Below are 17,184 nucleotides of genomic sequence, written 5' to 3'. Positions count from 1 at the left end.
AGCATTTTAGGCGATAGCAAAATATTCTAGAACTGACAAAATCTTAATTTGGGTGTCATGGAGACCTCACAATACCTTTCAATTTACAAATCCTAGAATCATCTCCTCTCACCCCATATTTATTTTTGACATATTTATTTTATTGACATATTTATTTTTCATTGACATCTGAAAGCAATATCTGATGAAATAAAATCTTTTTATCCCACCTTGGCAAAAGCCTTTCAAGTTTTTAATAATTATCTTTCCTGCACAACCTTAACTTTAATGCTGCAATCATAAATATCACTGAGGATTTTTTTTTCCAGTTGATGCTTATCTATGACAAGTAGAGTGGATCATCCTGGCATAAGTCTGCTCCAATCCATCACTCGACTCCAGTGCCACCTCTCACCCACATACAGTACCAGTGGGAGGGAAAAGTTCCTCCATGATTTGTGTGCCCTTCATCAATGCAATGTTTTTGGATTTGGTTTACACCTGTCAAAGTAATGCAGCAACACAAACCAGCCACCCCTCACCTAACAAAGGCCATCTCAGTCTTTGCCCCAGGCACTATGGGTCACTCTTTTCCCCAGGCACAATATTCTTTTCAGGGGTCTTATCCCCTTCACACAACACTCCAACATCCTGCTTTCTAGTGGTAAATTGGTACATAGTAATACTAACTAAAGTTGCATTCTCTTCTTAATTCCTCTTTGTTCACCCTCTTGCTGTCTCCCACTGCATGTGGATGGTTTAAACTCGACTCTCTCCTGTGCACTGACTGCATTAAAAGGGAAGAGAGAGTAGAAAATCTGCAACTATCAATATCATACTATGTCTCAATGTAATAGCTGTGGACTTTGTACATCTGATTAAGCCCCCTTTTTTATCAATATCATATCTGGACAATTAGCTGACAAGTTACAAAATGCACTCTGTCTTTAAAAGTTATTCTGAGTCTAATAATGCTAACAGAATGCTGTTTACTCAGTAGAAAGTAATGCATTTACTCTATAGTAAGCAGCCACAAGTCTTACCTTTTCATAAACAAATAACAGATTCATGATGGGATACATTTAAGTTGCAGCTACTAAATAACTTACTGGGAGATATTGCTTTTATCCTATGATTAGACCTAAAATTCAGCTCCGCTAAACCAGAAATGCTGCCAATTTTAAATTGTTAAAGATGTTAAAATTGTGCTGGCATCACTAGAAAAATTTTAAATTATTAAAGCTGAAATAATTTAAATCTGAGTTTATCACATGCTTCAGAGCAGGCAGTGAAAACTAATGCATTCAGTTTCAGGGATTCTAGGTAGTTTCATTCAAATTAAACACACATTCCTCCAGCTGGGATTCACAGACTGTGGGAGAATATTCATCAGGAGTTTTCTTTGTTTTTACTGGGATTATTTCTTGACAGATTTGAAAAGTTTTACGTAGAAAGGCTTGTAACTGTTAGATTTAATTTAATAAAAAAAACCCCAACATTTTAAAATACATATGCGTGAAAACAAAGTTAAATAGTAAAAATAGTAAAAAATAAATTTGACATTTATTATAAAACTGAATTTAAAAAGAGCCAGATAAATTAAATGTAGTTCAATGCAATCTAGCCAGTCTGTACTATATTAACATTTTTCATTCTCCAGGACGTAGTGCCTCCCTGTGTTTTTTTTGTTCCTTTAACATTAAAAAGCAGTGATATCTGAAAGCTTACAATTACAAAGAATTGAATTTCTTTTGCCTGTTGAGTTCCTTTTTTCTTTTTCGCTCACTTAAACATAAGAATTACTTTAAATGCAGATGATAAATGATAACAAGGTTTTTCATCTCTGACCTTTGCGTTGCTTTCAGTGACTCAAAAGGTTTAACCTTTACTTGAAAAGCCATGTACTGATCTAATGGGATCTTTAAGGAGAACAGACATAACATTCTGATCTATACATTTGCACGCTATAACCTTTAGCTCATAACCATATTCCAAGGTCACTTTAAGCACAGCTGTTACCTGCACTTGGGACACAGTCAAAGGATAGCGAAATAATATCCAGGTGACACCTTCACTGCAGGGTGGAATGGTGAGAGAGCCCTCATACACCCAGTAGTCACGCAGAAGAGGATCTGAAATCAAAAGAACCAGGGAATTTTAATGACATTAAGGAAGTTAATGGTGTCTTTCAGTTGTGACAGCTTATGACAGCTGTGGGCTCGCTCGCATGATGAAGTTAGTAAGCAGAAGCTAAGTGAATTCATAACCTGCCAAGCACTGCCCACTGCTTCCTGATATGAATATATATGAGCCTGTGGTCATTATATTGCAGTAAGTTACCCTGCAGACAAGCATTTTAGATGTGAAAATGCCACTTTGTAGATGTGAAAAATAACAAGTGCGCAGCTCTTTAAATTAACATGGCAAATAAGTAATGTTATGGGAGTAAAAGAATTCCTGTTAATGTCAAAAGCTAAAAGAGACACTGAATTTTGAAGGCAGAGGGTCTGCAGTAACAGAATTTTTAACTGACTTCTACCTTTAGGATATGTCTCAAGAATTAATTTTATTTCACTTTTTAGAAAAAAAATGAAAAGTCAGCTGAAGAAAAACTTTCCACTTTGCAATTCTGGTGACATATTTTTTTAAGATGCACTGGTGCTTCCTATCTCTGGAAAAGTTAGTTGAATTTCAGAAGGGGAAAAACATCAAGGTATACCTTATAATTACATCATTTTTAAGTTGATATATTTTTAATAGGTTTATAAACAGCTGTTAAAATAAACAGTTGTCACTGAAGAAAGTACAATATTTTGTCCATGCAGAGTTTGACTCTACATACAACACATTTTATTTTAATTATTATAATCATTTTAATTTTAATTTCTGATAGATTCCAGTCACACTACACTTCATAAGTGAGACAACACAGGGCTTTGCTTTGCTGCTGTAGGCCATACAGCCTGAAAGTATGGAGAGGAAATGGCCTGACTCTAAAAGGGGGGACAAGAAACAAACCTATTGAAAAAGTTGGAGACAAAGGGTGGTTAATCATGGCATGGAGAGCCAGGGCAAGGTTGTGACTAGCTTGACAAGGACAGAATGAGAGACTGGAAACAAATAAACCTGCTTGGTTGAACTAACCTGTTACTGTCATTTCACTACTAGCTCAGAGGAATATCAATAGAATCAGATCTTGCTAGTGAAGCCTGCGATTGTCAGTAAATGGATTTTGTTTTGTTGGTGTGGTTTTCTTTCTCAGCTAGGAAATTATGTAGCAAATCCACTGACAGCAAGTTGCATTATCAACCACTCAAAGTTAAGAACTGTAAGAATTAATTCAGCCAATCCTGTGCATGCATCATGATACAGTGTTGTTACATGGTCATGTGTGTCTTTTCTGGAGAACCTTCCATCATTTACTTGCAAAGACAGATGACTTTTTTTTGCAAATTACATAATATTATTTAGAATTCTCAGTACAATATGAGGCACTCGTTCTTCTTTTTCCCATGCTATTGAAGTCCTGCTTGTTAGAATATTTTCTCATTTTTCACACTTCTAATACACGCATTTCTCCAGTGCCTGAGAGCTTAAGTAAATTAATTTATCCTCCCATACCCTTGAGTGGTGAGGAAGGATAGATTATCCGCTCACTTTAAAGCCTGGGAACTGAGGCAGAGAAAATGAGGTCAAATGCATCTATTCATTTGAGGTATTCAGTATGACATGCTTAGAACCTGATTTCTCAGAGTATTTAACTTTCTATAGCACATAACACAGTCAGAGCACTGCTCCCATTGCCTTCTCTTGGAGGTGTAAGCACTCAGCACTTCTGCAAATCAGACCCCATGATCTCAAGTCGGGCACCTAGAAAATGAGGAACACGTGGTTAGAGATCACTTGTGAAAATTTTTGTTTATGTGACTTGATGAGCATCAAACAGGAACTGTGAGGCAGGGGTCCTGTAAAAAATAACTTATAGTCATGCAATCAGGTGATGTTTCATAATGAATATGCATGAGAGGCACAGGCTGCCTTAATTCCTGCAATTCCTAATTGCTGAGCACTTGACTTTGCAACCTAGACTAGAACCTGGGCTACTTTGAAAAATTAAAGATCTTGCCACTATGACAGTTTACCTCAAATGGAGAAACATTTGCAGAAACATTTCTTTTTAGAAATTTGTTTTTTAAAGTCACATTTCTTACTGTTACTCTTTAACTTTTAGCTATGTAAGTTTGAATTTGCCTCTCTTTGTCACTTCTCCTTTTATGCTATACAACTGTCATTGCCTAATGCATTGTCTTTTGCTTCTGCCAAAAAACTACCTCGTTAAGTGGGTAGCCTTACACTTCCTATTTTATGCCCAAGTAGAGAAAGGAATACACATAGCTGTCTCTCCAGATGGGTGGGTAAATCCTCAACAAAATTAGCCATGGTATTGTCAGCAGTGCACAGAGTACAGTAACACATCCCACTCACATGACAATGGTGCAGATTTACACTGAATTCCAGTGGGACTTCACCTCTGTCCCTGTTAGGATGTGCATCACCAAAATGCATTACCACCTCAAGAGACACACTCAGGCTTGCAGTTTAGGCTAGGCTTTAGATTAAGACAGTCTCAGCCTCTGCAATCAGCTCCTAATCCACACACACAAAAGTAAGCAAAGGCACCTACCTGGCAATAAAGAGTTGGGATTAAAACAGGGTATTGTTTTGGACTTTCCCTGAAAAAATGAATACAAATCAATCTCATCTCTAGTTTCTAATTAAAATGCTGATGAATGCCGAGGTAAAACACATTCTGTGTTCTTATAACTTTAAGTCTTCAATTCCTGTGGAAAGCAACTTCATTTAGAGCCCCCGTTTAATCATCATTGCATTTGTCCTTGCAGCTACACAAACACATATTTTTATTCTATTTTTTATTTCATTTTTAAGGTTATCCCAGCAATTTGTTAACTTTCAGCCTTTAGCATCTGGATTTCTTTCAGGTCTCAGCCCTGAAATTCTCTACATAAAATTTAAGGGTTTCATATAAAAAGAATTAAAAAGCAAGGGCCAAACTGAGCTTTATTTAACTGACATAAAATAATGCTGATTCCATATATTTAATACATGAAAATGTTATGTATGCCAAAGTGTGCTTGATGCTGACCCTTTGAAAGTCACCATTATAACACAGTCACACAATGGTGAGGCCTTTTAAGACCTTCCTCTGCTTGGCTGTTGTCTCAATAATGAAATTAGAGCTCCCTATTGTTTTCTCTGACATGTTCATAAATAAAGAGTTTATAATATTAAACATCATGACTGCCATTTACCATATTTGACTAAAAGTTTTTGATTCCTTTCTGTTTTTTCTGCACTTCAGCATCTGCTGAAGTGAATGGCAATCTCTTCAGACTAATAAAAAATTGTCATCAATACATCTCAAAATGCTTTTAAAAGCAGAGGTATGTATGATTATTTCTATGTTACACATCATGAAGCAAAGATGATGGAAGTAACTTGCCCAAGGTCATTTAAGATAGTGTCAACATTTTGGACAGCATTCAAATCTCCTCAGTCCTGCCAGGATTACTATCTGTCCTTCAGGATCCCCACACATTATCCACTTGACAAGTCAGCATTGCGTTTTTGCTGGTTTCTCAGCAAATTAATATGGGTGCTTAGCTGATCTGTTCTTTTCCTCTACAAATTAAAACCAGGTAGGTTTGCACACATGGCTGCTGGTGTTCACTAAGAATGTTGCACTGCTTTCACTCACACTGACTCCATGAAAATCGCTGAAAAGGTAGGACTTGCAAGCAGTTATTGGTACAGATCAAACTTTCTGGCCACCAGAAAAAGAAAGAAGCACAAAAAATATATATATTAGCTGAATAATATTATCTGAATAAAATGCTGAGGTTTTCATGCTGGCCACAAAATGATAGCTTTCACATGTGGCTTTACTACAGACACATCTGAAACCTTTCTCTTGGCTCCATACAGACCCTTTGCTCACTCTCTCTCGGGTCATGAAAGGAGGCATTGCTCCAGACAATGCCTTACCTTGTACTGGATGTCCTGAAGGATCTCAGTTACAGCCTTTAGGCCCACATGCTCTTTTCCTATCTGAAATACAGCAAGCAAAGGTGAGTTTCAGTATCTTGGTATTTCAGCAGCTGTGAGGCAAAACACAGGTCAACCAGAACAGTAAGTACTATAGCTGTTTTTAGTCTATCTACACAGCCTTGTGTTAATCAAATACACTGATACATGACAACTCAAAAAAATTAAATCATTATAAAACCACCAGCCAAAAGTAAACTGGGCTTAAATAACTTAAAGCAGACACAGAAAGTCACAGAACAAGAGTCATAATTAAGTCTGGTAGTCTTTGATTAGCCCTGTTTTGCAATACCTATTCTATGTGGAGTCAAAATGGTGCAGTATTGTGGCATCTAAATGCCAAGGATACAGTTTGTCCTTACTGGTTTTCATCAGAAAAGTACACAGAAGGGAACAGAGTGAACAAGCAGAACAGACACTTTTTGAATTTGTTCCCACAGCATTGCAAATCTGGCCCAAGGTATCTCTGAAGCTCGGGGGAGTTTTTTCCTGTCTGCAGAGCACAGAGCAGCAGATTCCCTCCCTCACAGCATCTCTGGGACCATGCCAGTGAAAGCCGGGCTCCCAGCAGGCTGCAGCGCTGCCGCTGCTAAACGCCTGTGAGGCTCCAAAGAAACACACTGAGGTAAGTGATTCTAATTTTACATGGACATTGCTCACTCTGCACACTAAACTCAGCTGCTTCTGACTCAAATCACCCATTCCAGGATCCCAGTTTTACCTTCAGAACAAAATCAGAGGAGGCAGAATGGCCTTCCACTTCATTTCTTTGCCAACATGTACAAATACGAGGTGAGGAAATAAGCCAGCATGAGTGAGAATGGGAGAGCTAGACCCTGAAAAATTTGTTTGCTTTTTGTTTCTCCTGGAATAGAATGACACAGTAGCCACTAGAAGGAAACAACTGAATGTCAACAAAAGGTACTTTGTTATTTCTAGGAATTTAGGAGCATTTTCTTTTGTTTCAGAATGGAATTTCAATTTTGAACCTTCAAAGTGCATAAAAGATACTGAAGTCAAAGATGCTGTTTCTAAATTAATAATACCCAAGGGCTGTCACTTAAATCAGTGAATATATTTTCACTGACCTTAAAATAATGTATTTTAATGTATGAGAATTGTGATACAAAATTATTTTTCCATGCCTTTACCAAGAAAAAAATGGTCACCAAATTTCTTCTCCCTCTTCCTTTAATAAAAAGCTTAAATATTTTTTCTTGGTCGATTGTAATCATATCATGACTTTCTTGGCTAATGAAAAAGATTTTTTGGAATTCTTAAGAATACTGATGTAGGTGAGAGACCAGAAATGGAAAATCACTGAAGTTTCAAATTTATTTAAGAACTTATATATAACTTTCTAACTGACTCGAAGGTTACCTCTGCTGGAATGAGAAGGTGACTTACATAAGCAATTATCACTCAGCCCTCTAGGACACAAAGCTGAAGACTTTCTAACTTCCATTTTTAGCAGTTCTATATGAGTGTTGAGGCAGTAACCAATGTACCTTTAAATTCAGAGGTAAAGCTCAAAGGCACTCATAAACTCGTTATGAAATACGAAAAATTAATAATATCACTGGGAAAGAAAATCCATTTGATCTAAGCATGAACTCTGAACCTCTTCCTCCAAATCCATTTAAATAAAACAGTTTGCCATTTCTCGTGAGGAAGATGAGAATCTGGTGTTTGAGGACTAAAACTGAAAATCTTTATAGGGTGCAGACCTCAAAAAACCTTCAACAGCAATTAGATTACAGTGCTAACTTCCCAGATTTCATTACACCTTTCCCCAGGAAGCTTTAAGCCTCCTCACTGCAGGCTTTTCTGAGGGTCTCTGGCAAGTCTTGTTAACAATCTCAGTCTCTGAAGAAGCAATGACTCCACCTCGCATTTATCCTGTGTGAAGACATCCTCTTGTCCCTGTGGTCAGGACAGCACAATTCAACTACCAGTTTTCAGGAGTGCCAATGGGTTTGTAGGGGGTTTTTTTAAATCTTTCCTCCTCTTCTCTATTTCCTCCTCTCCTCTGTCTATTTCCTCAACCTCCAAACAGCAGACCCAGACAGGAATTAAGAGAAATACATCACAGAGATAGTGAAGCACTTGTCCCTCCTGACAGCCCTCATTCTGCCTTCAGAGGAATGAAGATTGGATGTCTACCTACAGCCAGAGTCACAGAAAGATGCCTATGTGTTATCCCTTCTTTAACTAACATATTTCCAATATCCTGTTTAAACAAGAATTGATTGCTTAGCACACATATAGAAGACATGACTGAAAAATATCTTTCAAACAGAATACCAGCAGTCATACATTGTTTTCTTTTATGAAATCATTAAAAATTAAATAACATGGAGAGAACCTCATTATCCTCAGACAAACGACAGTGCATGGTAACAAGGGTAACACAGGAAACTTACCTGCACAAACAAAGCAATAATAGCTATGCCGTGCTTCTTCCCTACTGCCTCATCAATGCTGCTGTAGAGTGTGGAGTTCCAGTGCATTAGATGAAGCTAAAACAAAGCAGTGCAAATAGAGCAATAGAGAAATATGTTTTGTAATTAAAAACACCAGTAATTAACATCAATTAACAAAGCCTCAGCACGCTGTGTGTGTGCATGCACAACGACACATATGTGCGTGCTCATGGCTGTGCATGCAGGGATAAGTGGATTTACTATTGTAAATATCAGGAACACCAAGAAAAACAACAGGTAAAGTTGCAGATAAAGTGAAGTACAGCCAGTTACCAAAAATCCACATCAAAGGTGTGAATGACTATAGTAATGATGATTTAACAACTCCCTCAATCTGAATACTGAAATAATGTCAGCTAATGAAATCCACCAACATTGCCTCTCAGCCTGCCAGCTCTGTCCCAAGGCAGGAGAATTATTATGGACACAGGCTGTCCAAACACACATTAGACTGACTGACTGGGCTATCATAATGCCACTTGTCTCACACCACCTCCCAAGACAAATCATTCAAATGTCAGTAGTAAGAGCAGAAGTGATTTCAGAAAAGGTTAAACACAGAGAAAGCAGAGAAAAGTGGCCTGAGGACCACCTTAGGGGTAATGCTGAAAGAAAGGGATCCTAAAGAGCAAAGGAGCCGAATACATGGGAGGCAGTAGACACTGGCAGTAAACACAAAGTCTGTGGTGAAGTGGCACAGCGTAATCTGGGAAGTGGTGTTTGAGAAAAGTGCTGGAAGACAGAGTAGCAAGAAGTTGGAAAGGGAGGAAAGAAGGGAAGGGAGGGAGAGGAAGGGAGTTGAGGGGCAAGAGAAAAGTGCTGGAAAACAGAGTGACATTTGGGGAGGGAGGGAAGGAAGGGAAGGAAGGGAAGGAAGGAAGGGAAGGAAGGGAAGGAAGGAAAGGAAGGAAGGAAACTATTGAAAGGTAATATGCATGCATTTTGAACATGAGTTTTGCCAGAAATAAATGTAATCTCTGTGCCTAGGTCTGATAACACTGTAGAGCTTCAACATCCTAAGCACAGCTGCTTTGAAGTTTACCTGCCAACTCTTAGATTTTAATTTCCATTGTAAAATCATGATCAATGTTTTGTTCATGATTTTACAATTTTTGTTCATAGTCATATGTCCAGGAAGTTAAAATGCCATTTTTATAGCTAACATCATTTCAACCTTCAGCAAAATTAGTTTTTAAAACAGTGTATCTTCCAATTTTGTTTTTTATTTCTGCACAGAAACAGCCTCCGTGAAATGCTTATTGCCCCTTACACAACAGGGGTCCATTCAGGCATCTCAGCATTTCAGAATACCAGTTCTTCAAGCAGTCACTCTCCACTTATTTATTTCCAATACGAATTTTAGACACTCCTCTTGATGACTGTTATTCCAAATGTAAATACAAACTTTTAAGTGAACACATTGTAAATTGAATAAATTCCACATTATCACACAAATAATTATATTCATTTTGATCAAAGGCATTGCTGCAGCCAAAAAATAAAAATTCGTAGAAAATACGATAATTTTTACATGAGAACATTAATATAAATAATCTGCTTGCCCATCGATACAAAACTTCTACAATACAAATGCTCCCTGTTAGAACTAAGCCCGTGGATTTACTTGGTTGTGTGCATTTTATCACGTACAAAAAGCTTTGTTACACATTTGCATTTTAAAGCCAGAGGATCAAACGATGCGATTTCAGTCTCCGGGGCTCCCGGCAGACACGGAACCACAACCACGGCTAAGACAAAGCCGAAGCGCGGCGCTTTCCCCGGGACGAGCCCGGCGCTGGCAGCAGCTCCCGCTAGAGGGGGATCACGGAGTCCCGCCAAATCCTGATCTTGGGAGGGAGAGGCGAGAGGAAAAGGCTGTGGGGACTGCAGTGGGGATGGCAGCGTCCCCAGCTGTGAGGAGAGCGCTGCGAGGCACCAGGATTCTCTCGGCTGGACATGCCAAAGCAAGCCCGTCCCTTGGTGGCTGGAACAGCGCCCAGGACGGTCCCCAAAGGCCCCGGGACCTGGCCCGGCCTGTGTCGGCAGGCGGGCCCCGGCTAAAGCCGCTGCGGCATTCCGCCCCTGGCATCGCCTCGGAGGTGGCGCCTAGTCTGACATCTGCCTGCATGCTGACAACAGCACTCTCCAAAGAGATCCCAAAGGAAAATGCTGAACCCCGGAAAGAGGAAAATGAACAAGCACTTCGAATTGTTCAAGCAATGACCACGGTTTATCCAGAAACAAATTGTCCTGTCTTAGGCAGCAGGTTCATCAGGGCACAGGTTTCCCTCTGATAAGGCCATGACACCTCGAAAAATCCTTCTCAGATTTCCCTCTGATAAGGCCATGACACCTCGAAAAACAACACCAAAACCTCTGTGTAATGCTATAAAATTTTAAGAGCTCCAGAACTAGGCTGTGCATAGTACTATTAGTACATATATATGTAAAGGTAATGTTGACACCCCTAGACTAGATTCAGGGTTACTAATCATCACTAAAGATACCGCAAAATGGCAATCAGCACTTTCTAGTCTAAAGGTTTCTGTAACTTTGAGGGTGTGCTCGACTTTGTTTAAATTTCATAGCAGGGTCCTCGGAAAAAGATCCATCATTTTGTAATGGGTTGCTAACGCCCAAAGTAGAATGAACTTCTGATCTGAGTTTAAGATACTGCTGTTAAAGATGGCCATAATTACACTGGATTAGTGATGTATTTTTTACAGAGCAGGTTGCAAACTTGCTGTCATAAACACTAAAGAAAACAGATAAAGAAAGCACTCCTAGCCCCATGACAGTAGATGACTGGGGAGTACAACAAAAAAGTGGTCAGGCTCATATGCTCTTTCTGCATAGCATCTCTTATTGGTACTGCTAACAGCAGCACACTGGATGATGCACTGCAGTGTATTTGTTACGTTCCCGTGTCCTGACTCAAGGTGATACTCAGGATTAGCTGTTCACAGAAAATGTTCTACCATTAGCATTTTACAAACTGAAATTAGAAAGGCAACCTAATGGAAAATAATAATTAATACCGTGACACTTCCTACCAGCAGGCCAACATATCGTTAGTTTTAACTCTGTAAGACCATGCATGCACACTCAAATAATTAAACACATTTGGTTATGCACTTAAATAAATGAAGTCAAATTATTTCTTCTACAAAGCAGGAAAAAAGGTAGCTCAAATCAGGGCTGGGTAAGTACATGAAAAAGTCATTCAGAAAGTGAGGTAGCAAGGAAGTAGTAAGTGTTTGTAGTCAAGTGCGTTTGTAGTCAAGTGCGTGGGTTTTTTAAATCATGTTTTATCCTGCATATTTGTTGCTCTCTGGAGCTGTTCTGACTTTTTGTGTGTTCCTTTTTATTTGTAATGTAACATCAGATATAAACATCAGACAACAGTTTTCAAAAAAATATGGCAACAAGTCTACAAACATTACAAAATCTGAACTCTGGAGAGTACAGACCACAAAAAAAATGGCCTATAACTCTTGTTAGTATTTATGGGAATCAGATGCGCACAGAGGAAAGAACACAGTGCTTTCACAAATCTTGAAACTGTCAATATGATATAATGCCCATGCACATGGACAACATCACATCCATGCCTCTGTATCTCTCAACCGGGAATAATCACAGAGGGTATTAATGTTCAGTATTTTAGTAATCTTCATTTTTACATTCATTAAAGACAGCTGTCTGAAAAGTGCTCACTCACAAGGGGTGATAGGAACATGACCATGGGGCTTTTTAAACAATCAGCTGCAGTGCCTTAGCAGCTTCCCATTGTGTGGTTTTCATTCAGAGTACAAAGCAGCTGCACAGGTCAGCGTGGCAGGACAGGCTCTGCTCACCTTGTCAGGTAATGTTTTGATACTTGGTAGTTATGATGGTTCTACACAGCCAAAAGGAGTCAGCTGTGCTGTTACTGAGTATCGGTGGCTGGCCTGATGTGCCAGACAGTATATTTTTAGAAAATCAACAGAAAGCTATCAGAAAAATCCTTAGCACTCAAAAAATCCACTTTTCTCTTGAAAAAAAACCATAATTTTGGGCCTTTTAAGCTGCAAATCAAAGAATTGTAGCAGAGACTTCTTTAAAATCAGATAAACTGAAAACTCATGAAGGCAAATGACAAATTGCTGATAAAATTGATTTGCTCTGTGAACCACTGGAGAGACTCTCCTACAGGGTGAAGATTAAGAAACCATTCCAGGTAGCAGAGTAAACCTCCTGGAAGAATTATTCTGTATGGAACAAATTCTGAGAAACTTCTCAATTTTCATCCAGTCTTCTCTCAACCAAAAGGCTACTGAACCCAATCCTTATTTAGGAAAAGCTGACAGACAGGGGGCCTCTCTCAAAACAAGACTTTTTCTTAACTGAGTAAAGACCTGAGATTCTGGCTTTAAAATCAATAAACATTTATCAAATGAAAACCCTATCCCTTAAATCCAGAGAAATACCACAGAGATACCTTCTATGTCAATATGAAAAGGCCTGATGGTAGATTTTTACACAAAATTTGAGTCCTGGGATGATAGATTCTGGCAGGAATCAGAGTCACTTGTAGATGACCTATCACATTCATCACTTCTGGAAGCCAATGTCTCTCAATAAAAAACACAGTTTCAAAAATGTACATTTTTCCCCTGTCTGGGGCACTGACTGCTTTGTGGAAATCTGCAGAGTCTAAAGAGCACTGAGAGCAAAAATGATCTTTTAAGCTCTGTTGATGACCTTACTTTATTCCCAGCTCACACATAAGGTATATAATGACAGGATAATTTATGTTGGAAGTCACCTCTGAATTTCAACTCTTTCACAGCAGCATCACAATCAAAGTTAGCTACTAATTCAAAGTCAGATCAGGTTGTTAAGATCCTAGTCCAACTAAGTTTTGCGTATCTCCAATGATGGAGGTCTCACAACCTCTCTAGATAACCTGTTCCAAGCTTGACCTCCCCCATAATTTATTTCTCCTTCTACCTAATCAGAATCTCTTCTGTTGCAACCTGTGTGCCTTGCTTCTTGTTCTTTTGCACTCCTCAGGATTCTCTGTTCAGCAGCCCAGGCATGAATTCCCTGTGACTGCCAAATCAGCATCTCATGAACCACCCTGGAATGATGCCTCTTTCTCAAACCTCCTCAGTCATCCACTTGTTTGAATGACCATGTCTCACCTAAGCTTACTTTCAGCTAAGCTTGCCCAACTCTTAAAATGCCAGGAAAGTTGCTGCTAGCTCTGTCCCTTACTGTGACCTGCTGGTGTGCATGTGTCACCCAAACATCAGACCAAGCATGACACAGGCTAATTCCTTAAGGGAAAATACATCCTGAAATAAATCATGGCTCATCATCTGTTATGATGTATCTGATTAATGGTAAGGGGAAAAGAAGGACTCTGCTCCAACATTTCTGCACTCTTCTTGTATGATCCTAATGTTGAAAATTTGCTATGAACCTGCACAGTCTGGAAAGTCCTGCTACCATAAAAGTAGCTCATAGGCTATAACTCCTCTCTTTATGAATACTTAGTGCTAAATGACTGGAACTCTAACTTGCTGTTCAATGTGCTGTGTTTCCACTGGCTATGTCAGGCAGTTTGGAACAGAGCACCAAGCTCACGCTCCATAGGAGTCAAAGGGAAACGTGCCAACAGCAAAAACCCTCCCAAACCCCCTGGCACCAGAATCAGGCTCCATAGGGGCCTGACAAAACCATTGGCAGCTCAGGCAGCAAGAGGCAACAAGAAACACCTGCCCAGCCTGGTGTAGGTCCTGCCTCAACTTAATTGGCAACCATAACCCATATTGCAAGAGCTTGTGACACGGGGGATCCTTCTGTTTAACAGGCTCCTGTTTGTGCTCTATGCACAGTAGAAGACCACAGTTTTTAAATAATTCCTCTTTAGATCGATTGGAATATCTGATTGGACACAATCATCAGTGGGCCTGCTTGAAACTGTGCAGCTGGCACAATCAACCATTGCATTTTTTCCACTCTCTACACTCCTGATTGAGAAGCTAATTATTACAAAAGCTTCTTTCTTCAGTGCACGCTGCATCATGTGTAAATTAATCTTCTAGCAACCTTTGTTCCTTGCACAGAACTAGGATATACAGCTATTCCTTGTTAGCTGTGCAACCAGCTGTTACAAGCTCCAGGAAAGTCTGCTTAGTCTAATAATATTACAGGATAGAATGCACCTCTCAACAAATCTCTCAAGGATGAAAGATTTGGTTTTGCTCTCATATCTTCCCATCTCTTATTTCAATGCATACAGGCTGTATACTGAAATACTAATAGGGGAAAGCTGCATCATGATGTCTTAATCAGAGGGGCCCCTAAAACATGTCAGTCTGGAAATTCTGAGCAGGCTGGAGTTTGTGATATTTCTTGTCACTGCTGAGAGAGACTGTAGCTGAAACACTCTTTTGATTCTATAAACACCATCTCAGGGATAATTCTACATCTCTAAGGTAAAATAAAGCAGCTTTAGAATTCCCCTGCTAACTATTATAGAGATAACAACTGTTCTCCTGGTCTCACCCAAGTTTGCCAGGGATCAGTATACTCCAGTTTCATTCACAACATGCCATAAAGGTGGAGCATGGAACAGTAAAAATGGCAAACTCTGACTACTTAACTAGGACCAGCAGGAAGGTTTTTTCCTGGATTGAGAGGGATGAATGAAGCTGAGGATTTCAGCTAGTAATAATGGAAGGCAACACAGTCTAGTTGTACAATAATGATGTGTAATTTCAACAGTACAAATATTGCGTAAGCAACATCTCAGGAGGACAAAATGTGGAAAAATTTTGTCTTGCTATTTTACATGTGCAGAAGAAATTTATGAGTTGATACTTGACTTGGCACTGAATTGTTTCAGGAAGCAATTGACTAAGCTGTTGGCAGTGACCGTAATATACAGTAATTAAGTTCCAAATCCTCACAAGGGGACCAAACCAAGGATATGACCAGGGCACACAGCTTCCAGAAAAGTCATTAAGAACCCAGAAAGTTAGTTATTAACAGCCTGAAGGAGAGGTTTAGGAAAATAAAGTTAATGGAATTGATATGGAGACCGTTTGAAAATATCTTAGGAGAAGCAAGAATATGTGTACATACTTCATGACACAACAAAGAAACAAGCACCCATAAAGTAACAAAGTCTTCATGGTTAAACATTATAGTTCAGTCAACGTAAACATGCTTCCTTTGAAAATGCAAATGCAAATAGAAGCAAATTACTAGATCATGAACTCTGGGCAAAATGAGGACGAGAATGTCATTACGTTATAAATTAGTGCATTTGGTTTATGCTTCCAGACTTGAATTTTTCAATGCTTCCATAGTGGATAGGTGCCAAAATGCCACCAAATTTCAGTATAATTTAAATCCTCTTTAAAATTTCATACCTAGATCATTGTAATGAAAAAAATTACATAAAGAGAACTCTGCCTATCTTTGAAAGCACCACTAAGTTCACTACTAAGACACAACCAAAAGCAGTGCCAATGAACACAGATGACAACACAGCATTAAAAATCTCCTGATTAATATAATGTAGAAGAGATAGCACAGTTTCTGCTGAACTTCTGCTTGTTACAATTTATTGGAAGTGTTAAAGATCGAGCAGATCTAGTCTGTGCCTTAATTGCCAGGCTCCAAGTATGTTCAGAACAAGATGACATTCCCTGAACAAAGAAGTCTGTAATCTAAGATCAGAGAAATTAGGTGCACTTAAATCAAGATGGAGCAGAGCACAAGGCATCCTGGAGATACTGTTCAAACAACTTCACAATCACAGCGTGAGATACTACATGTTTCAGGTCAAAAGCTGAATTCACAGCTAAAACGAACTGAGCATATGCTTGACTGGGACACCAGGGTTGTCCAGAACCTTTGCTGACTGGTGCTCTCCTCTCCATGAACATCTTTGAAAGAAAGAAGAACAGCCGTAAAAAAAAAGTCATTTTTGTTCAATCATAAAAGGAAGGACTGCAAAGACACCTTTCAAAATCTATTCTCTTTCCAAACAAGCCAGCCTAGTGAAAGCAGTAGTCTGAGCAATTGTGTGGCATACCTTCAAATGTCCCACTCAAAAGGTAACAAATTGTGGGACTACTAAATTATTTGCAGCATCTCAGGAAACGCTATTGCAGTTTCTTTTGGCAAACTCACTGAAGTATCTACATAACAGAATAATAAAAACATTGCAACATCTAATATTAAACAGGAATCTCTGTTCCCTTTGAAAAGTCTAATCACATGCAGCATCCTTATTTCATTTTACACAAAGAACTATTGGTCCATTTGAAAAATGAAATTAACGGCAGGAAGTACTGATGTACATGGAAAAACTCAAAATACAACAGCTACAAACAGTAAGCTAAAAAGAAAAGTAATGGGAACCATTAAAAATCCATAAAAATCCAACCATCACTCTTCTTTCTGTTCTGGGAAAAGAAGCCAAAAGGTCTAAAAAAGTTTTTAAAAAAAGGAATCTTCATGGTTAATGCAACTGTAACACAGACATTTTTACCTATCTCCTTGTTTGCCCACAGGAACCACTGACATGTAACATTAGCTT

At 38.9% G+C, this 17,184-nt stretch overlaps 1 protein-coding gene across 1 annotated transcript in view; it reads right to left on the bottom strand.

Annotated features, from left to right (window-relative positions):
* CA8 (carbonic anhydrase 8) overlaps positions 1–17,184 on the bottom strand; it is a 49,179-nt gene that overhangs the window by 17,854 nt on the left and 14,141 nt on the right. Inside the window, exons 4-7 of the mRNA XM_063393528.1 lie at positions 8,526–8,621; positions 6,043–6,105; positions 4,664–4,712; positions 1,999–2,111 (exon numbers count right to left, since the gene is read on the bottom strand). Coding sequence (XP_063249598.1) covers positions 1,999–2,111; positions 4,664–4,712; positions 6,043–6,105; positions 8,526–8,621 — 321 coding nt within the window. The remainder of the gene's footprint in view (positions 1–1,998; positions 2,112–4,663; positions 4,713–6,042; positions 6,106–8,525; positions 8,622–17,184) is intronic.

This window comes from Prinia subflava, chromosome 1 (assembly GCF_021018805.1).
Source record: "Prinia subflava isolate CZ2003 ecotype Zambia chromosome 1, Cam_Psub_1.2, whole genome shotgun sequence".
In the NCBI taxonomy this organism is placed as follows: Eukaryota; Metazoa; Chordata; class Aves; order Passeriformes; family Cisticolidae; genus Prinia; species Prinia subflava.
The sequence above is the reverse complement of the archived record's forward strand: the minus strand, read 5'-3'. Positions and strand labels throughout refer to the sequence as shown.